We start from the raw sequence: 22541 nt of genomic DNA, 5'->3' as shown, positions 1-22541 counted from the left end.
ATTTTTGCTCAACACCTTCTGGATATTAAAATATCCTTGGGCTGGTGTGTGTATATTTGATTATTCTATATTTCTTTCACGGTTTAATTTGCATCGTATATGCGTTTTCAATTGTGGCTAGTCTGAAAAATTGTAAAAATCAAACCTGGCAACCTTTGCGTTTGAGGAGGCGGAATGTTCATATGGCATCTGGTAACATCTGGATATATTTATTAACGTTGCTGCTTACTTCGAAAAGTCCTCACGAGCTGAACTGTAGATCCAGTATGTCTTTCATTAAAGTAGATGAAAACTCTGACTTTTCTTTCCACAACCTCCCTTACGGAGTTTTCTCAACCCTGGACAATGTAAGTAATCAATAAATATTTATATTCTTAAGTTCTGCATTTCTGCATCTGCTCCGTGTTGTTTAACTGATGCTGGATGTTGGATGTTGAGGCTCGGCGGAGAGTCGGAGTTGCTATTGGAGATCAGATCCTGGACTTGAGCGTCATTAAACATCTCTTCACTGGACCAGAACTCTCTCAGCACCAGCATGTTTTTGATCAGGTGGGATTTATTTTACTGTTTTGACCGCGCATGTTGGATGTAATGTCAAAGTGTACTAAAGCTGTTCTTTATGTGTGTGTGTCAAAGTGTACTAAATCTGTCCTTTATGTGTGTGTGTCAAAGTGTACTAAAGCTGTTCTTTATGTGTGTGTGTCAAAGTGTACTAAATCTGTTCTTTATGTGTGTGTGTCAAAGTGTACTAAATCTGTTCTTTATGTGTGTGTGTCAAAGTGTACTAAAGCTGTTCTTTATGTGTGTGTGTGTCAAAGTGTACTAAAGCTGTTCTTTATGTGTGTGTGTCAAAGTGTACTAAAGCTGTTCTTTATGTGTGTGTGTCAAAGTGTACTAAATCTGTCCTTTATGTGTGTGTGTCAAAGTGTACTAAAGCTGTTCTTTATGTGTGTGTGTCAAAGTGTACTAAATCTGTTCTTTATGTGTGTGTGTCAAAGTGTACTAAATCTGTTCTTTATGTGTGTGTGTCAAAGTGTACTAAAGCTGTTCTTTATGTGTGTGTGTGTCAAAGTGTACTAAAGCTGTTCTTTATGTGTGTGTGTCAAAGTGTACTAAAGCTGTTCTTTATGTGTGTGTGTCAAAGTGTACTAAAGCTGTTCTTTATGTGTGTGTGTCAAAGTGTACTAAAGCTGTTCTTTATGTGTGTGTGTCAAAGTGTACTAAAGCTGTTCTTTATGTGTGTGTGTGTCAAAGTGTACTAAAGCTGTTCTTTATGTGTGTGTGTCAAAGTGTACTAAAGCTGTTCTTTATGTGTGTGTGTCAAAGTGTACTAAAGCTGTTCTTTATGTGTGTGTGTGTGCGTGCGTGTGTATGTATGTATTTGTGTGTGTGTGTGTGTGTGTGTGTGTGTGTGTGTGTGTGTGTGTTAGCCTTCTCTTAATGCGTTCATGGCCCTGGGTTCGGGTGCATGGAGAGAGACTCGCGCGCTCTTACAGACACTGCTGCGCGCGGACGTGCCGACACTGAAAGACAATCACGACCTCAGGGGCAGGTAAAAAACACACACACTCACAAATACACACTTTTGCATTAATTCAATTCAATTCAAATTTGTTTGTATAGCGCTTCTTACAATTGACGTTGTCTCAAAGCAGCTTTATAGAACATAAACATAGAAGAAAAGGTTAATATAAAGAATAATAAGAATAATAGAGTACAAAATTCAAGATTAATATTAGATAGGTGACTGCGGCAACTGTGGCAAGTAAAAACCACATGAATGGTAAAGGAAGAAACCTTGAGAGGAACCAGACTCAAAGGGGAAACCCATCCTCATTTGGGTGACACTGGAGGGTGTGATTATAAACATACAGTCTGGCTTAATATCTTATGAGGACCGTCCATGTGCATGTTCCATACCTGAGGGACAATTGTTAACTGGAGAAACTGGGTGAATCCAACAAGTAACTACAGTGAATAATAATTCAGAAAAGATATATTTAAAAATCTATATTTAATAGATAGATAGATAGATAGATAGATAGATAGATAGATAGATAGATAGATAGATAGATAGACACACCAGCCATTTTCTATGTGTGCATACATAAGTCAGAGTAGTCAAGATGTTCATGCTTAAAGTTCTTTATTTTGGCTAGAATTGTGCAAAAAAAAACATTTTAATGAATGCAAATAATGAGATTTGATGTTAATAAAAAAGTGATGCATCCCTGGTGTAGTTACATTTGGGGCCATAATTATAATTGTAATATTAGGAAAAATCTATAGGATATTTAGGGGGGGCACGGTGGCTTAGTGGGTAGCACGTTCGCCTCACACCTCCAGGGTCGGGGTTCGATTCCCGCCTCCGCCTTGTGTGTGCGGAGTTTGCATGTTCTCCCCCTGCCTCGGGGGTTTCCTCCGGGTACTCCGGTTTCCTCCCTCGGTCCAAAGACATGCATGGTAGGTTGATTGGCATCTCTGGAAAATTGTCTGTAGTGTGTGATTGCGTGAGTGAATGAGAGTGTGTGTGCCCTGCGATGGGTTGGCACTCCATCCAGGGTGTATCCTGCCTCGATGCCCGATGACGCCTGAGATAGGCACAGGCTCCCCGTGACCCGAGGTAGTTCGGATAAAGCGGTAGAAAATGAATGAATGAATATAGGATATTTAGTGTTATTTAGGTGATCTATTAACATGTTTTTGTGTACATGACCACAGAACCTTTAATTCTTTGCTTCTTCTTTCCAGAGCTTTTGTTGATCAGAGCACGGCAATGATGCATCTTCCTGCTGAGATTGGTGAGTGCTAAGCAAAATCTCTGTGTCTCTGAGACAGCTAGACTGCATAACACTGTCTCTCCTGCCTTCGTTTAATCACCTTTTGATCCTTTCAGCAAAGTTGTCAATGATGTTTGTACTTTTATTCCCATAACTGGGACAACAATCTCTTCACCGCGGGTCACGTGTGCCTTACTGTCTTCACTCCCACTGGTAGTCACTGCGCCAAGACGCTTGACTGGCTCTATATGCTACATATACTGTAACATTGCATGATAGCAGAAAATAAGTCACTTTAATTTATGTGGTTGGATCAAAGGGGAACTCAGTCTGATTTGTAGCCTTGACACTACCATAAAATACAGTCCTGCCTAACCTGAATTGGCCAGATGGCAAAAAAAAAGGAAATTCAGAACTGGTGATAAAACAACAGCAAATCCCACCTAATTTATTGTTATTTATTTTTTATTTTTTGCAGTTGGTGTTAAATTTGCCAAAGCGTGATTAAAATGAGATGATGGGAGCTTTAGCACAAAATTCTGACACCATCAGATACAATAACAAGACTTTGTTATTCTGTTGTAATTAGGTGAAATTTTAAATACAAGGCTGGTGTCTATGTGATGTGTGAATGTACAACCATATCACAGCCATCAGTTCACCACACGGGGGCACTATACCCAGACCTCATTTTCAGTATGTGTCCTTTCCTTATGTGACTTCCTTCTTACATAAGACAAATTGGGTTGATTTCATGTCAACTTTTAACATTTGGCTGTGCAAGTGTAAGTCACTCTGAATAAGGGTGTCTGTTAAATACCAGAAAAGTCAACCATGTCACATTTTTTGTTTAAACTTGAGTAGTTCAGTCAACATTCCTTTTTTTCCATCTTTTTTTATTTCTCAGGTGATTACACTGACTTCTACTCATCCAGAGACCATGCCACTAATGTTGGGATCATGTTCCGGGGCAAAGAGAACGCACTGATGCCAAACTGGTGTGTAACATGCTGATAACATTTACGTCATTTAGCAGACACCCTTATCCAGAGTGACTTACAACTGAGCAACTGAAGGTTAAGGACCTTGCTCAGGGGCCCAGCAGTGGTAGCTTGGTGGACCTGGGGTTTGAACCCATGACCTTCTGATCAGTAGCCCAACCTTAACCACTGAGCTACCACATACCACATGACCACCATAGATAGATAAATAGACAAGCAAACACAGACACATCAACTTTATTGATCCCATGAGGAAACTTTTTATGTTTTTATGTTACAGCAGGTGAACTCTTCACACTAAAAGCAAATACAGACCTCCAAAAACATGTTGGATATTAAATGAATATATGGAAGTATTCAAAAATAGTAAATAAAAACTCAACTTTCCCTTTAAAAACGACAGCAAATGAGGAAAAATTCAGTGGATAAAAAAATATGTCAGTGAGGTGTACAACATGGATCAACTTTTTTCTCATTACTTTTATTATGAAACGAAAAGATTTGGCTGAACTGAGCATTACATTTGTTTACGTTGTCTTTTTGAGTAATGTATTTATACATGCATACTTACAAAACTAATATATTGTAAAATGTAGCAGTAACCTGATGGCCCTGTTATGTCCCGTAGTTCTGTCTACACCTGCTTAACATCCAGGACTACGTTGGCAATGTTAATCAAGCATGGCTACTAAGCAAACAAGAAAGACTTCTAAGAAACAACTCATTAACTTAGATGCAAACAAATTTGTACCCACTGAAAATTTTCAGCACGGATGTTGGAGTTTAAAGCATTTCTGGCACAGCAACCCTGACCAAATAAAAGCCAGATAAGTTACTTAGATGTTTGATCTTCATACTGTATGATGTGCTTCCCTTTCAGCAATGTCACTGATTAATTCCAGATCTAGCACATTGATGCATTCAGTACTGTATCGCCAATCCATTTCATCTCTCCGGAGACATGCTGCTCCTTCTTAATAAGCACTTTAATGTTGACCTGCACTCACACTGTCAGACATGAATAACTTCAAAAAGCAATGTCTGATCATTTAAACCCTCTTAATTATCTGATGATATGTAATGCATCCTATTGGATATACTGTACATATGGCTGATCAGCCACAGCAATGAAACCACTGATGAGTGAATGAGTGAATGACATTGATTATCTCATTAAATTACAATACATTATGCAGATGCTCTTATCCAGAGTGATTAACATTTATCTCATACAGCTGAGCATTAAGGGCCTTGCTCAGGGGCCCAGGAATGGCAGCTTGGTGGCCCTGGGGTGACCCTCCTGATAAGTACTCAATAACTTTAACCACTACCACATCCCTCCCCAGTAAATCAAATGTAATGTAAATGTAATGTATCTCATTGGCAATATATATAAATTTTAGGCAGCAAGCAAATAGACAGTTCTCAAAGTTGAAGCGCTGGAAGCAGGAAAAATTGGCAAGTGTACGGATCGGAGAGGCATGAACCAAACTGAGGTCATAGCGCCTCTAGAACAGCAGGTGGGTTGTTTCTGGTATGCAGTGGTTAGTACCTAGGTCCAAGAAAAGTGGCCACACTTCACTTACAGGTCTTAAAGAGTCTTCTGCTAATCCATTGCCACCATATACTACAGCACACCTTCAGATATCTTGTGGTCTAGGAAAAAAAATCACCAGGTCTTCTTCCAGTTTTAAACTGTTTTATGTAGCAAATCCCAAATTGCTGGGAAAAAAAGGAATCGGATTAATGACAATTTGCAATGTCCTACCTCATCCAACCTCTAGATGGGACCAGAGACATTTCAGGCTTTTATCTGCTTTAACGTCATTCACACACAGTCCCAGATATAGGAAAGTAACAGTTAATTAACAAACAAACAAACAAAAAAATGAATCACATATTTTATAAATATTTATATCTGAAAAGAATAGCTAAGTTCTATCATTTTGTTACAGATGCCAACACCGCAAGGTGTCAACGGGTTTATCATTACTCTGATTTAAACTTGTTATTTTAAGATGTTGTTTTGATGAAAAATCTGTAAGATAGCAAATTATTAGTTATTCATAATATCTTGTTTTATCTTTATTTTAGATATGTCCTCATTATTTCACAATGTTATTTTGTTTCTTCATAAGAAAAAAAAGAAATTTTGATTTAAGTCAAAATTTTAAGTAAGTTAAAATCTTATTTGATTTATTATCTCAGTGTTTGGGTAGAGAATCTTATTATGCTGACTTAACATCTGAGCTTTAGATAGCTGTTGCTGTTGTTGGTTTTGCAGAATTTATGTTACCATAATGAATTCAGATATTATGCTGATGCTCACACTCATAAGTTGCTCAGAGGTCCTGGTGATACAATTGCACTCTATTATATATCATATACACTATATAGTGTACAGTTACAAAAGGAAACTGATTTATAATCACACTATCGCCTTTCACCCAAATGATGATGATGATGAGTTCCAATAAGTCTGGTTTCTTCCTCGTATCATCTCATATCACCTCAGGTTTTCCCTCGTCATGGTTGGCTCTGGCTTCCTCCTTAGGGATAAATCTAAATTGAAATGTGAAACTTTATTATCTTTATTCTTTATTGTAATATTCTTTTAAACCTGCTTTGTGCTAATAACCATTGCAAAAAGCGCTATACAGATACATAATTTATTGTATTCTTATTTAATATTCTTATATTTATTTAAAATTTATATATCCATCCATCCATCCATCCATCCATTTTCTACCGCTTATCCGGGGCCGGGTCGCGGGGGCAGCAGTCTAAGCAGGGACACCCAGACTCCCCTCTCCCCAGACACTTCCTCCAGCTCTTCCGGGGGAATACCGAGGCGTTCCCAGGCCAGCCGAGAGACATAGTCCCTCCAGCGTGTCCTAGCTCTTCCCTGGGGCCTCCTCCCGGTTGGACATGCCCGGAACACCTCCCCAGGGAGGCGTCCAGGAGGCATCTGAAACAGATGCCCGAGCCACCTCAGCTGACCCCTCTCGATGTGGAGGAGCAGCGGCTCTACTCTGAGCTCCTCCCGAGTGACTGAGCTCCTCACCCTATCTCTAAGGGAGCGCCCAGCCACCCTACGGAGGAAACTCATTTCGGCCGCCTGTATCCGGGATCTTGTCCTTTCAGTCATGACGCAAAGCTCATGACCATAGGTGAGGGTAGGAGCGTAGATTGACTGGTAAATAGCGAGCTTCGCCTTACGGCTCAGCTCTTTCTTCACCACAACAGATCAGTATATTTACCGCATCACAGCAGAAGATACACCGATCCGCCTGTCGATCTCCCGCTCCATCCTTCCATCACTCGTGAACAGGACCCCAAGATACTTAAACTCCTCCACTTGAGGCAGGAACTCTCCACCAACCTCAAGGGGGCAAGCCACCCTTTTCCGGCTGAGAACCATGGCCTCGGACTTGGAGGTGACAAAGGGCTCACTCAGACCGTCCCAGTGCATGCTGAAGGTCCTGATTTGAAGAAGCCAACAGGACAACATCATCTGCAAAAAGCAGAGACGAAATCCTGTGGTCCCCAAACCGGACTCTCTCCGGCCCCCGACTGCACCTAGAAATCCTGTCCATATAAATAATGAACAGGACCAGTGACAAAGGGCAGCCCTTCCCCCTCCTGAGATGCCGGACGGTTTGCCAGAATTTTTTCGAGGCCAACCGATAGTCCTTCTCCATGGCCTCACCGAACTCCTCCCAGGCACTAGTTTTTGCCTCTGCAACCACCCGGGCTGAAGCTCGCTTGGCCCTCCGGTACCTATCAGCTGCCTCCGGAGTCCCCCGAGCCAACCAGGCTCGATAGGACTCCTTCTTCAGCTTGACGGCATCCCTTACTTCCAGGGTCCACCACTGGGTTCGGGGATTGCCACCACAACAGGCACCGGAGACCTTACGGCCACAGTTCCGTGCGGCTGCATCGACAATGGAGGTGGAGAACATGGTCCACTCAAACTCAATGTCTCCCGCCTCCCTCGGGATCTGGTTGAAGCTCTGCCGGAGGTGAGAGTTGAAGATCTCTCTGACAGGAGACTCTGCCAAACGTTCCCAGCGGACCCTCACAGTACGTTTGGGTCTGCCAAGTCTGTCGAACTGCCATCGAACCCAACTCACCACCAGGTGGTGATCAGTTGACAGCTCCGCCCCTCTCTTTACCCGAGTGTCCAAGACATACGGCCGGAGGTCAGATGAAACAACCACAAAGTCGATCATTGACTTCCGACCTAGGGTGTCCTTGTGCCATGTGTACTGATGGACACCCTTATGCTTGAACATGGTGTTCGTTATGGACAAACTGTGACTAGCACAGAAGTCCAATAACAGAACACCACTCGGGTTCAGGTTGGGGGGGCCGTTCCTCCCAATCACGCCCCTCCAGGTGTCACTGTCGCTGCCCACGTGAGCATTGAAGTCCCCCAGTAGAACGACGGAGTCCCCAGTCGGGGCACTTTCTAGCACCCCTCCCAGAGATGCTAAGAAGGCCGGGTACTCCACACTGCCATTTGGCCCATAAGCACAAATAACAGTGAGAGACCTCTCCCCGACCCGAAGACGCAGGGAAACGACCCTCTCGTTCACCGGGGTAAACTCCAACACATGGCTGCTGAGCTGGGGGGCTATGAGCAAGCCCACACCAGCCCGCCGCCTCTCACCGTGGGCAACTCCAGAGTAGTAGAGAGTCCAGCCTCTCTCGAGGAGTTGGGTTCCAGAGCCCAAGCTGTGTGAGGAGGTGAGCCCAACTATCTCTAGTCGGTATCTCTCAACCTCCCGCACCAGCTCAGGCTCCTTCCCCCCCAGCGTGGTGACATTCCATGTCCCTAGAGTCAGATTCCGTGTCCAGAGATTGGGTCGCCAAGGCTCCCGCCTTCGACTGCCACCCAATCCACATTGCACCCGCCCCTTACGGTTTCTCCTGCAGGTGGTGGGCCCCACGTCGCTCCTTCGGGCTGAGCCCGGCCGGGCCCCGTGGGGTAAGACCTGGCCACCAGGCGCTCGCATGCGAGCCCCAACCCCGGGCCTGGCTCCAGGGTGGGGCCCCGGTTGCGGCATGCGACGTCACGGACCTTGCTTTAATATTCTTCATAAGAGGTTTTTTTATATTTATATAAATTTATATATTTCTGTACAGCTGCTTTATGGCAAAGTGACTATTGTTAAAAGCCATAAACAAAAAATGGAACTGAATTGAATTGACTGCAACGGATGATTTTTGGGCCAGAAAAATCCCACCTCTCTGCATTTGGCATGCTCCTGAGCACGGCAGTTAATGCTTTGTTTTGAGTTCCTGTTAATGTTTTGTTCATATTGTGTTATGCCATGTGTTTTATTGCTTTCATTCCATCTTTGTCTCTGCCTCTGTCTTGTCACGGGTTTATCTCACTGTTGTATCACGATTCTCACCTGTTCTATCTTTAGTTTGCTTAGTTTTACTATTTATACGCTTTGCTTTATTGTCTTTAGTGTCTTTGCTTTATTGTAAATACTCGTCGATTCAACTCCTCTGTTTCTAGAACTTCCTGTTTCCCCTGTTTCCTAGTTACTTCCTGGCTTTGAGCATGGCGTCTCTGATCATAGATTCCTCTGGTTGTGGTGTTGCCTTTATGTGCTTTAACTCTGCAATGGATTTGACAGTGATCCATGGATTGCTCTTAATAACAAGCAGTTGATCTTCCACAGCACATCCTGCCTTTACATATCACCACATGTAACAGCTTCAACTGAATCATGCAGAATAATAATTATTGTTACTATTGTTAAGCTTTAAATAATGATTTTTTTTCCTCATAACATTTGGGGCTACTATAGTATTGGGCTTTGTAAGAAAATGTCTAACTTTTGAGAGTTGTTTTCATGACACTTCAAAGATTTCAAACATCCTTGCAGCCTTGTGTGTGTGTGTGTGTGTGTGTGTGTGTGTGTGTGTGTGTGTGTGTGTGTGTGTGTGTGTGTGTGTGTGTTCCAAATAATTTACTCTCACATTTTCACTGCTGTGACAAACTGTCACCCTGCTGTGACTCATACCCAGGAAAAGTGCTACACATTTTGCTGTTATTTACATGCCCCAGAGCTCTTTTGCAGTTATTTGATGTAAACAGAGCAGAATTATAGAGTGATGCGGGAACAAAGGTTATTGAACTAATTTTGGTCTTTTCAGCATCCACTGTGGCACCCTCAGGTACAGTGCAGTGTTTCATTAGGTTGGAAAAAGGCAAGGTGTTTCTCAGTATGCCGATAGATATTTGTTCTTTTTGTGTACTTGCTTTTACACTGTCCAGGTTCAATCATGTACAAGTGGCCATGACACTCCAGTATAACAGTGACAGGTGGGACACGCTATGCTTTCAGTGCTTTATATGATCAGTTTGAAATATTTCCACATTTACAGCAAAGCTTAACTGGTATTTATTCTTAGATTCTTCTATATTATGTTATCTAGCTATAAATAAGTAGCAATAACCTGCTGTCACAAATTTAGCTAGCTAAATAATTCGTATTGTCATATCTGTGTTCCTGGTTCATGAAGCTGGAAATTGCTAGTGCTTAAGCAAGTACAGAGAATATCTCATACTCTTACTTTCTGTTTTCGAGTCCTCGTGGGTTTGTTCTTACTAGGTAACTTGCGATCATTTGCGATCACTGATGACGCCTGTAATCCGTTTTGTCTTCTCATAATCTCTGGAAGTCCAGTCACATTGCACTCCTTCCTTCACTGTTGATAGTGTTCTTAGATATTCTGGCAAATCCCTACAGCCTCTGGCAATTGAAACAGATAAAGAGAGAAGGAATATTGGAAGGATGGATGGAAGGATTCAGTGATGCTGTTTCTGCTCCTCAGGTTAAAGCTGCCGGTTGGCTATCATGGCAGAGCTTCGTCTGTGGTTGTCTCAGGAACACCAATCAGAAGACCTCAAGGCCAGATGAGGCCAGACCCAGGTAACCACCACCACACACACACACACACACACACACACACACATAAACATGCAGTATGCTGCCCAGTATATCATATATCATAACCATCATGTATCACGATATTCATAGAATTTGGCAATACTATAAAACTAGTATTTTCCAGACAAATTTTAACAAAATCTGTGGATGACTACAAGAAACAAATCCTTCTAGTCTCAAACACCTGAAAGTTATCTGGCCGACCGGGACGATCTTTTATGAGCATGAGGACAATCAAAGTGTACCACAGTATGTGTAGCACATTTCTGTAAAGCATTTCCTCCAGATCGTACAGTACAGTTCTAACACACACTCACTCACTTTCAAATATTAGGCTATTTTTCAGTTAATTCTAAGGTAAGGTAAGCTAATTAATATTCATCACAGACTGTCGTCATGAAGTTTATACTTTGGCATAGAAACCGATGCAGTAATGATATTTTAATGTAATAACAGTCCGAGATGTAGTAGTATATAGGCAGAATAAACTATAAACCTATGACATACAACATCTGTTTCTTCTTCACATTTTCTTCACATATATATATATATATATATGTGTTTGTTTAAGAGTATACAGACTGTTCAGGGTAAATCTTTGCCTCTGCTCATTTTAAGAAAATATGAAGAAGAAATATATATATATATATAATACAGTATTTGCATGTGTTTGCCAGGTGTTTTGATCAGTTGAGTGGCTCTTAAACAGCTTTATATTTAAAAATGCATTCTTAAGATTTGATTGCCATTTAACTGGATGCGATGAAGTGCTAATGAATAAAGGTGACTGTAGTAATGATAACTCATCTGATTTTAGCTTCTCTGATGCAGCACGGTTGAGCAGCAGCTACATCAATAGATATTAATTGCAATTGTCACAGTGTAGTCAGACTGCAGCCCAGAGACACTGACTGTTCTCAAAAGTCAAAAGGAAATGTACTCTTTCTGATAGTATTTGATTCATTACATATCATAATACTTGCTTTTGATCATTTTTGTTATCCTGTCCATTGTGCTGGTCAGAGGAATACTGACCCTTCAGGGTGATTGAGCGGAGCACCGAGATCCAGCGATAACCTTTAATGCACAGGAGATTTACTCAACCAAGCTAACAACTGAGGGAAATGTTACAGTTTTTTCTTTCTCTTTCTATTTTTCTTGTCTGTTTTTCAGCCAAGCCGCCGGTGTTTGGGCCATCAAAGCAGCTAGACATTGAGCTGGAAATGGTGAGAGTTCTTTTGCTCCAGGTTGCTCCGGTTTGACTTGGGTACTTAGTGAATAATACATGACTAATTTTTCTGTCGGGATGACACTCTTACAATTTGGTATAGTAATCAAAAAGACTAAGCATCAACACTTTTTAAAGCAACACTACTCTGTGTGTGTTTGTGTGTGTGTGTTTCGTAGGCTTTCTTTGTGGGTCCTGGGAACAAACTGGGAGAGCCGATTCCTATAGACAAAGCACATGAACACATCTTTGGTATGGTGCTGATGAACGACTGGAGTGGTGAGTAGCAAATTTCAGCATCTTCCTCACTATAATAACATCCCCAGGTTATTAAGCACACCTATCCTGTCCCTTTCCATTAACTTGCATCATTGTATTAGTAACAGATGGGCAACAACACGACCTGTATACATACACAGTGACCTACATTGTAGCTGTACATGGGCTAAAAGACCAATAAGTGTAGCTACAAGGTAGTATACACCTTGTATACTTGAGAGGTCAGAGAAGAATGATCAAACTAGTTCATGCTGACAGGAAGGCTACAGTGGCTCAGATACCCACTCATGGTGAGCACAGTAGCAGGAGTGGAACCTGATGTGGTTTGCAAGTGTTCCTATTAAAGTGGCTAGTTCACACCAGAATAGTATTTTTTATTTTTTTTTTTTGCCTTCATTAATCCTCTTGCCTTCAGGTGAACCACACAGAAGAGGAAACTGAATGTCACCTCAAGTTGGCACCTGGAGTATAGACATGGTCTCCTTCTTTTGTAAAAGTTAGAGACCATCTAAGTTGGCACTGACATGGGCTTGATTTAGCGGTGTTTCCTGGTCATGGCAAAACAGCCATCTAGAGTAAACACTGCTATCAATTTCCTTTATTATTCTGTCACACTGTTAGCCGCTGAGTCGACCGAGGTACCTTCTACAGCATACAGCAACCCATATTGCTTTTTTATGAGACAGACACCAGGCTCTATGGAGCATCACATTTCTGATTGCTTGGCTTCTGTCCACAGCAGACTGAATAAAGCTGAGTCCAAACATTCACACAATGTTAGTTCATTTAGATGTTTGGATGCTTTAGAGGATACCTACAGTCTTGCTCCATTAGCCTCCCTGCACAGCACACGGTAACATATTTCATGCTTTAACACACCAGACTCAATTAATCTCATACAAGGATATGGCACAGGATACTAGTGGCCTAAAAATGTTGTTTCTTTTTGTCCTCATTTAAGAGTTACGTTCTTCCCTTTTCTTTTTCTTTGTCATTCTTCTGTCCATGTCGGGTTTCTCAGCATTCTAATTGTCTTTATAGTTATTTTATTAATTTTCTTCCTAAAATCATTTTGTCCATTCATCTATCCATCTAAATTCCGTATTTAGCTATAACTATATCCATGACTATATTCCATAGTTTTCCTTCCTACTTCTGATGCTCACTGCCTCCATATATTTATGGACTGACCATCTCTCTCTCTCTCTCTCTCTCTCTCTCTCTCTCTCTCTCTCTCTCTCTCTCTGTCTCTCTCTCTCTCACACACAGCGAGAGATATCCAAGCATGGGAGTATGTGCCATTAGGTCCTTTTCTGGGGAAAAATTTTGGGACCACCATCTCACCCTGGGTTGTTCCTATGGAGGCTCTGCTGCCCTTTGTGGAGCCTAACACAGTGCAGGTAAGTTGGATTGAGCTGGATATGTCTAGTCACACCCTGCTTGTGTTATTTGTGTTATTAGTCACACACTGCTTGTGTTATACAGTTTTTGCTTATGCAGTGTTTTCTTATTAAGTTTGATAAAGTGTAGCATCTATCATATGCATTGAATTTATACATTTACATTTACATTCCCAGTATTTAGCAGAAGCCTGGGATTGAACTCACAACCTTCCAATTGATAGCCCAACACCTTAACCACTAAGCTACCACATGCCCATACAAACATATCAGTCATTTATCCATATCTCCATTAACTCTGCTTAATTTCTTAACTATTCCCTTCTAAACAAGCTTCCTTGCCTCCACCACACTGTTTATTCACATATTTTATCCTATGCTCCTTCTTTCTATACATCTCTCCATGTCTATCCATCTCTTCCCTATCCTTCTCTTTTTCCGATCTTCTGTCCAAAATATTTTTTCTACTCCTTTATTTGCTGTAGTCCATGTTTCCATGTTTCCTGTCTTCTGTCATATTTTTGTCCTCTCATCTGTCTGTTTCCCTTTCTTCTTTTTCCCCACTTTAATTTGAAATCTATATTGAACAGTAGCTTTGTATAATATAACTGTATAATAATATATACATTTCTGAGATATAGATCCTGTTACACTTACATTTGAATAAGCTGAAATGTTTCCTTTAATAAGTGTTTGCTGTTTGATTGTGCTGTATCTCACTGTAGTACATACGCTTGTTTTAGGACCCAGAGCCACTACCGTACCTTTGCCAACCGGACCCATACACATTCAACATTAACCTCTTTGTCTCCATTAAAGGTGAGCAATAAAAGTTTATTCAGGACAACAAACCATTCATGATAAATAAACCTGGGCAAGTACCATAATGTTTCCATGCTAAATTTTACTAACCTATTATCAGGTGAGGGCATGAGTGAGGCAGCCACCATCTGCAAGTCTAACTTTAAGGTAAAGTTATTCTTTTTTTATTACTCTGTTTATATGCTTTTTTAATAAAAAAAAAATATTTAAAACCCTTTTTGGCCCTTGGACCATTTGCACTAAGAGCATAAGGCTCAAGTGTTTGCTAGAGAGCCCAAAAATATTATCAAGAGAGATATTACCTAGGCAAAGTACCAGAGGTCTTAACCTTCTAAGAACTGACCACCAACTTGTAGCAAGGCTGACACAAGACTGAGCACTGACTAAGTAAAGAGCTCTACTTAAATAGACCTGTCAGGAGAAAGACTCCGAGACAGATGTGCAGGTTTGGACAGTTTAATGAACACACAGCACAGATCCAAATCATCAGGCAAACGAAATTGTCAGGACTCAGCCTGGACTGTTGGACATGTGCCTTTTGTTTACGTTCCTCGTCACGTGTTCCTGCCCCGCCTTCGTCTGTCCCTCCCTGTCTTCACACCTGTTCCCAATCGTGTCTCATTGTCTTTTTGTATTTAACTGTGCAGCACGGAATCAACTGTTGTCTTTGTTTGGTCTAGTCTGCGTTATGTGTCATGTTTTTTCGTTATTAAACCCTGTTATTTTTGCCATCCTGCGTTTGGGTCCGTTTTATTCTCACATCATGACAGCAATAAACAAAACATGTTTTCTTCTGGGATTTGATTTCCTTCATCCTGTGTACAGAGTTTGCATGTTTTCTCCACACTTCAGGTGTTTGCTCTAGTTACACTGTTGCCTCGACTAGTACAAAGATATGCATTGTAGGCATCTCTAAATTGTCCATAGTGTGAGAGTGTGTTCGTTTTTGCCCTGCAGTGGACTGGTATCTTATCCCATGTGTCCCTGCCCTGTGCCCCATGTTCCCTGGGAAAAGCTCCAGGCTCCCTGTGACACCGCTTAGAACGAACAATTCTTCAAATGGATGGATTGGGACAAATTTTGGGCCAAGGAAAAAGTCTTAAGAATTTTTTAAAGATATATTTCTATATCAGTTCTTTCAAGTGTCTTTTCTAGATCTAGAATATAAAAGTTATAGAAAAGGTATATAAAAGTGTTTGTCTACACAAAGCCTTAAAAATTGGAGGCGTATGGGATGCAATACGGTTGCCAAGACTATTTTCAGGAAGTTTGGGATCTAAAATCCCAGATCTCCTGAGACTCACCAACAGCCCACCTATTGTTCAGTTGAAAAAAGAGCCAGAGCCAGAAACCTTTGTAATACTCGACTGTCGGTCCCTTTGGTCCTGGTTATTTAGCAAGAGATTGTTTTTGAGATGGGGTTGTGAGTTTAAAACGGATACAAACTCTGTAATACAGTCCTGATAAGCACAGTAGATGGTCTGCTGTTGCTTAGTCAGGGTGTTCTGCTGTGAAGGCTTTTATTTAATAACTGTGAGTCGTGGCAACAGGGCTGCCTTTGCCCCAAATACACTTCAATTTGGAAATACATTCTACTAAATAATATACAGGATCATGATTAAATTGTAGGAGTTCACTAAAATATAAACTTCCACATACTATATATATATATATATATATATATATATATATATATATATATATATATATATATATATATATATATATATAGCCAGATTTTGCAAATTATTTTTTAGTAATTTATTAAGCCTCCTGGTGGCATGCTCATTGTCATGGGCCAGGTTCAAATCCCGGCCAGGAAGCTAACCCAACCCCTGAAGGGTTAACTCTCAGTCCCAGTCCCAAGCCAGGATAAAATAGGAGGGTTGTGTCAAAAAAGTCTTCAAAATCTAATATGCCGTTCCACGTGATCTGCTATGGTGACCACAAACAGGGAGCAGCTGAAAGACAGACAACAATGACAATTATTCAAATTATTCCCCTTTTTCTTTGTTATTCTTTATCTTTTGCTACTGGTCTTTTATGATCAATATCTGTATTTTCAACTTTGTTATATTAACCTATAATTAATCTTATATAATCTATTATTAACCTTAACCTGTGAACTGACAGTCATTCCAATAAATCATTGTCGAACTGATTTGAAAGACAGACAGAGAGAGAGAGAGAGAGAGAGAGAGAGAGAGAGAGAGAGAGAGAGAGAGAGAGAGAGAGAGGAGAGCTCACCAAGATTTCATGCTACAGGAGTAAGAAAGAAGAAAGAAAGGCATGAGTGCACTGGAAAAGCGGATGTGCTGCACATGAAAAACAGACAGACAGTGTGCATGCCATTCACCCATACCACATTATATCCCAGCACGCAACACAGTCTAAAAACAACTATAACCTCATCAGAAACAGATCATGTTCCATTCTGGAACCATAAATGATCCCAAAAACAATCCTTTTAGGTCAGCAAGACATTTTGTTGTTCTTGTTGTTGTTCTTCTTCTTCTAGGATCTTTCAGTCATGTTCGGCCCGTGTTTAAAGAATACATTTATGTAACACATTTAAACATTGCTATAATGTTGACACAAAATTCTCAGTTCTATGGAAATGTTTGTAGAATGTTAGATTTGATCTGATTTTGAACATTTAACCACATGGGTGCATTTTCTGCACAGGACTAAATATATATTTATAGATCACAATGTACACAATGACTGTGCAGTAATCACATAACACAATATACACAGTGTACCTGTAAGACTCAGTACACAGTGTGCAGTAATGCAAGTGGAATGTCATGGAGTGTAGAATAGTGACGATAGTTCAGTCAGCATTGTCGGAACATACTGTATGCCTGTGCTGCGCAGCACATAAGGCACATAAGAAATTACAGCCCAAGCTTAAATATCATATCCCCCAAGTGATTTAACTAGTATAATATAATGCAGCTGTTTCAGGACAGCATTAACAACTGTTTTCTCCAACCTTTAACACGTAGTGATTTATCACCTAGATTGATTATAGTATGGGAAGAGCAGTGGGTCATTGGAACCGTCACAGAAAAAGTAGTTTCAGACTCTCATTAACATAAAGAGTGTAACCTCATTTACATTAAAAGCTTGATGTCATGATTCAAACAGAATTTCAGATTTAATTTTTTAATGTTTGGGATGCACTGACCCAAAGGTACTTCTACAACTGTAATACTGCAAATAAAAACCTCTCCATCTTGACACCAAGAACAACCAGAATCCTTATTTTTCTTACAAGTCTGATATCAGTTTGTGTCTCAACCACAGTCTCGGGTTATTTATGGATATTTCTGTCTGTGTACTGTGTAGACTTTTGGAACTCCCTTTGAGCAAAGCTATTTGAGCAGGTCTTGAAATGTTTGCTCAGTGAAAAGGGTATATCTGGAATTTAGCTTTGTGAAGGCCATGTGATTATTCTTTGTCATTATATCCTGGTTTCTAAGTGACAGTATGTGTGTTGCAGTTCAGTCTGACACACAGAGTGTGTGCTGCATTTGTGTGTATGTGCATTTGTTGTTACTTGTTTTCTATGGTGACAGCCACGGTTCTTGTCAGTTCTACTGAAGGAGGTGTGGCCTCTGCTTGTCAGTTCTACTGAAGGAGGTGTGTCTTCTGTGCTTGTCAGGTCTACTGATGGAGGTGTGGTCTCTGCTTGTCAGTTCTACTGAAGGAGGTGTGGCTTCTGTGCTTGTCAGTTCTACTGAAGGAGGTGTGGCCTCTGCTTGTCAGTTCTACTGAAGGAGGTGTGGCCTCTGTGTTTGTCAGGTCTACTGATGGAGGTGTGGCCTCTGCTTGTCAGTTCTACTGAAGGAGGTGTGGCCTCTGCTTGTCAGTTCTACTGAAGGAGGTGTGGCCTCTGTGTTTGTCAGGTCTACTGATGGAGGTGTGGTCTCTGCTTGTCAGTTCTACTGAAGGAGGTGTGGCCTCTGTGCTTGTCAGTTCTACTGAAGGAGGTGTGGCTTCTGTGCTTGTCAGTTCTACTGAAGGAAGTGTGGCTTCTGTGCTTGTCAGTTCTACTGAAGGAGGTGTGGCCTCTGCTTGTCAGTTCTACTGAAGGAGGTGTGGCTTCTGTGCTTGTCAGGTGTACTGATGGAGGTGTGGCCTCTGTGCTTGTCAGTTCAACTGAAAGAGGTATTAGACTCTTTGTCAGGCTCAGTAAGGTTTTTGTGGACATATCCTTGTCCAAATGTTGGAGGTGTGGCCATTGTGCCTGTCAGTCTTATTATATATATATATATATATATATATATATATATATATATATATATATATATATATATATATATATATATATGATCTCTATGTTAAATCAAACTGTTTCCACATATTGAACTGTGCTGTACATTTTTGGCATTTGGCAGACACCCTTTTCCAAACAGGCTTACATTTATCTCATTTACACAGTTGAGCAGTTAAGAGTTAAGGGCCTTGCTAAGAGGCCCATCAGTGGCAGCTTGGTGGTTTTGAACTCACAATCTTCAGAGCAATGTGCCAACAGCTGAGCTACCACTTCCCAAAGCTGTGCATTGTAATGCAGCTACAAGTGGATTGATGTTCAATTACAGGCTGTTTCAAAAGTACTGTCAAATGCAACATGACTACTGTGAGGTGTCTTATAAGAATGGATAGAATTGTTTTTCATTAAATTGCTTTTCTCTGTGGTGTAAATATTAGGTTGTACTCATGTCAGCAACAAAAAAAGGTGATAATTATTCTGTGCAATTCAAAATCTGTGCCTCCTGCAGTTTTAAAGTCAATATCTTCAGTTACCTGAAAGTGCCACATTAACAAACAAAAAAAAAAAACAAAAAAAAAATTCTGGTATGGAAATGGAAAATGATAAAAAGTATCATGAATATTAACTTAAAATGGAAAGGATACTAAAAATCATGTTCTCGTTGCTGATATGTTGGGCTTTAGTCTGAGAGCTTACAGAAATTCAGTGCAAGGGTACAATTAAGAGGATGTATAAATGAATCTACCAATGCTTTTGTCTGTGCTTATCTTTGCCCAGCATTAATGAGTATGAGAACGCTGCAAATCGGCCTAAAGGAAGGTTATTAAGAAAGGTGAATGAGAAGAAATAGCTAAACATATAAAGGTTATTCAGAAGAAATAATCATTCCTCACTGTGATCATACAAGTACATTCTCATTAAGTCCTTAACTAGATAACAGACTGAGAAATGTGCAGTTCTTTTTCTTTGTGATAATCACGGGCATTGTTTTAGTCAGATTTTACGCTTGAAAAAAAATATTGTGTTAAAATGAAATGATTTTTAAATAACTATCATATGTTTAAGGTATGTATTGTTTATATTCTCAGTACATGTACTGGACCATGAAGCAGCAGTTAGCGCATCACACGGTGAACGGCTGTAACGTCAGACCTGGAGACCTGCTGGCATCAGGCACCATAAGCGGACCGGTCAGTGTTTTGTGTGTGTGTGTGTGTGTGTGTGTGTGTGTGTGTGTGTGTGTGTGTGTGTGTGTGTGTGTGTGTGTGTTTGTGTGTGTGTGTGTTACTTTTGATTTCTGTAGTTCTGTTATTTCCTGTTTGTTAGAAGTTTTTGGATGTTAGTAACAATATAGGACATAATTAAAACAGGGAGGAGTCAAACACACTGTGATTGACAGGCTGCATCCAAAACCATATACTTTACAATTCTACCAAAATAAACAGAGAATAATCTGTCAGTTTAGTTTATTAGCATGGAGATTGGAGGCTAGCTAACTTATTCACCAGGGTACTGAGGTATGCTGTTATGCTTCTCATGAGACGGCTCAAAAGCCAATATATTGATCGTTCTTAGAGGTTATCTATTGTTTTCAGATCGCTCTCTCTCTCTCTTTCTCTCTCTCTCTCTCTCTCTCTCTCTCTCTCTCTCTCTTATGGCTCTCATCTCTCAGCTACACACCTGCTTATCTCAGAATACGCCCCACTTAACAGGACTTGTGTTTGTAGGATCCGGCAAGCTTTGGCTCAATGTTGGAACTTTCATGGAGAGGGTCAAAGGTCATTGATCTGGGCGGAGGAGAGACGAGGACATTCCTTAAGGACGGAGATGAGGTCATGCTCACAGGTAGGACTGAAAAGTCTGTTTTGTGTATCTGTGTATGTTTTTATCCCCTTATGAGGACTCCATAGGCACATAATGAGAGGAATATTTAACCTACACTATATGGCTGAAGGTATGTGGGCACCTGACCATCACACCATTATGTGGTTCTTCTTCAACCTGTTGCTACAAAGATGGATGCACACAATTGGCTAGAATGTCTTTGCATGCTTGTAGCATTATGATCTTTTCTTATTTTTTCTTTCTTTAGGCTACTGTGAGGGTCAAGGATACCGTGTTGGTTTCGGATTATGCCAGGGGAAGATCATTCCTGCCCTACAGCAGTGATTTCACATTCTTCTCCTTCCCTCCCAAAACTAGCTGGGATCTTTACGCACCACATAATGCCTTATCAGTCATGTATAATTATTCATGACCTTTTCACTGACAACTAATGAAGTACATGAAGCTGTTTTTATTAGCTCATTGGAGTTTCACTTAGCCAAAGTTCTTCTCTGGGCAGAAAGGATTATGATTGATCGTGTGTGACAGCCAGGGAAATGGAAAGAGATTGGATTAGGAGCATTGACTTTTGTTTAATTATAGGAGCATGACCAGAAGCATTCCATTTTATCTTTTTTTTTTTTTTTTTTTTTAAGGGAAAAAATACATAAGCAAAATGTGATATTAATTGATTTTTGTTTATTACAGAAAATCCAGAAAGGCAAATTCATATCTATGAACCAGTGTAAAATTGAATTAAGTTTTGAGTCTGTTAAAGTGTTAGTGTTTCAGGTGTGGACCTTTGCTTTAATTAGTTCAGTAAGTAATTAATTAGAGAGTAAAATTAAAGGTTAAAGAGTTTGTTATGGGAAATGCGGTACAACCTATTTTTTTCAACATTTAATTAAAGAAAAAAGTAAGCTCCAGTTTGCTTTATAGCTAAATATTATTCTGCAGGAACTAACAGAAGGTTTTATGTCTTGAGAGCAATAACACTTTCTCCATTTCAGCAGGTTGTAATTGAAGCTAAAAGCTTTTTGATTAATAATTGATAGCAGAGCACAGAGTCTAACACCTCTGTGTTTTTTCTTAGTTTCACCATGTAACAATAAAGACCCAGATAATATCACATAAATGTGTGCAAATTACATCTCAGTCACACCGCAACAACCTCAACTGCAAATTAGGAAGATGTCAAGACAGCTTTCTTTTAATAATTATTTGCTTTTTTCAGTTAGTCTAATGTGTCATTTAAATCGCAGTATTGTGAGACAGTATTATAGTTCTGGGGCTTAGCTTTTTAATCTCCACACTCTCACCCATTGATCAGTAAATTTGGTTCATGCTCTTGATTGATTAATAACGACTCAGCTTGTCTTTTGAAACAGGTAGTTGGTCAGACCTATCTGGATTTTTTCAGCATGGCAGGAACACAAATATATGCAATAAATATTCCATGTTGTGCAACACGTTGGCTAAATGTGCATGTGCTCTCTGGTTATACCTTTTCTGCCTTTAGGAAAAGTTTGATTAAGTAAAACTCCAGAGTTTTTCAAAATAGTCTCTCATGCATACGTTCTTTAAAGATTTACTTTTGCAAAGGAATTACATGTCTCTCAATGTGAAGTCTAATTGCCAAAGACAGTGTTTTGTTTATTTCTTTTTGTTACGCACAAACTAGTAATTAAAGTTACTGATGCCTGTTAACGTTGTATGCGTGTGTTTAATCCATCAGCATGCACGGCGTAAAAGAGCTGTGTCATTTGATAAATTACCCTGTCTGCACTCTGAATTCACCTGCTGTGGTTTAATGACTTGTAATGATCTAGCGATCGCAGTTTCATCTCAGCGCAGGGCTGCATTTAAAACACACCATCATTTTATTCCTCTCATTGCATCTTTTAACTGTGGTTTAGTTTCTGCTCCCACTGCACAAAAGGCCATACAGGTTAGAAAG

At 40.3% G+C, this 22541-nt stretch overlaps 1 protein-coding gene across 1 annotated transcript; it reads left to right on the top strand.

The window, feature by feature from the left end:
- Positions 1-22291, top strand: fah (fumarylacetoacetate hydrolase (fumarylacetoacetase)). The gene is made up of 14 exons (XM_047804304.1): positions 1-347; positions 439-549; positions 1431-1552; positions 2752-2801; positions 3688-3778; positions 10637-10734; positions 11926-11978; positions 12160-12259; positions 13529-13659; positions 14403-14478; positions 14582-14628; positions 19849-19950; positions 20488-20605; positions 20853-22291. The coding sequence occupies exons 1-14, from the start codon at positions 183-185 to the stop codon at positions 20927-20929; spliced, it is 1341 nt and encodes a 446-aa protein (XP_047660260.1). The 5' UTR covers positions 1-182; the 3' UTR covers positions 20930-22291.
- Positions 22292-22541: the final 250 nt, after the last annotated feature.

This window comes from Tachysurus fulvidraco, chromosome 2 (genome assembly GCF_022655615.1).
Source record: "Tachysurus fulvidraco isolate hzauxx_2018 chromosome 2, HZAU_PFXX_2.0, whole genome shotgun sequence".
Classification (NCBI taxonomy): domain Eukaryota; kingdom Metazoa; phylum Chordata; class Actinopteri; order Siluriformes; family Bagridae; genus Tachysurus; species Tachysurus fulvidraco.
Note: the sequence above shows the minus strand (reverse complement) of the source record. Positions and strands in the feature narration are given on the sequence as shown.

Excerpts from the sequence above, each read along its gene's own strand:
- fah (XM_047804304.1), top strand. The coding sequence starts at position 183 with ATGGCATCTGGTAACATCTGGATATATTTATTAACGTTGCTGCTTACT. Across the intron at positions 12,260-13,528 it reads GCTGATGAACGACTGGAGTG|CGAGAGATATCCAAGCATGG; the intron begins GTGAGTAGCAAA and ends TCTCACACACAG. Across the intron at positions 14,629-19,848 it reads TCTGCAAGTCTAACTTTAAG|TACATGTACTGGACCATGAA; the intron begins GTAAAGTTATTC and ends TTATATTCTCAG.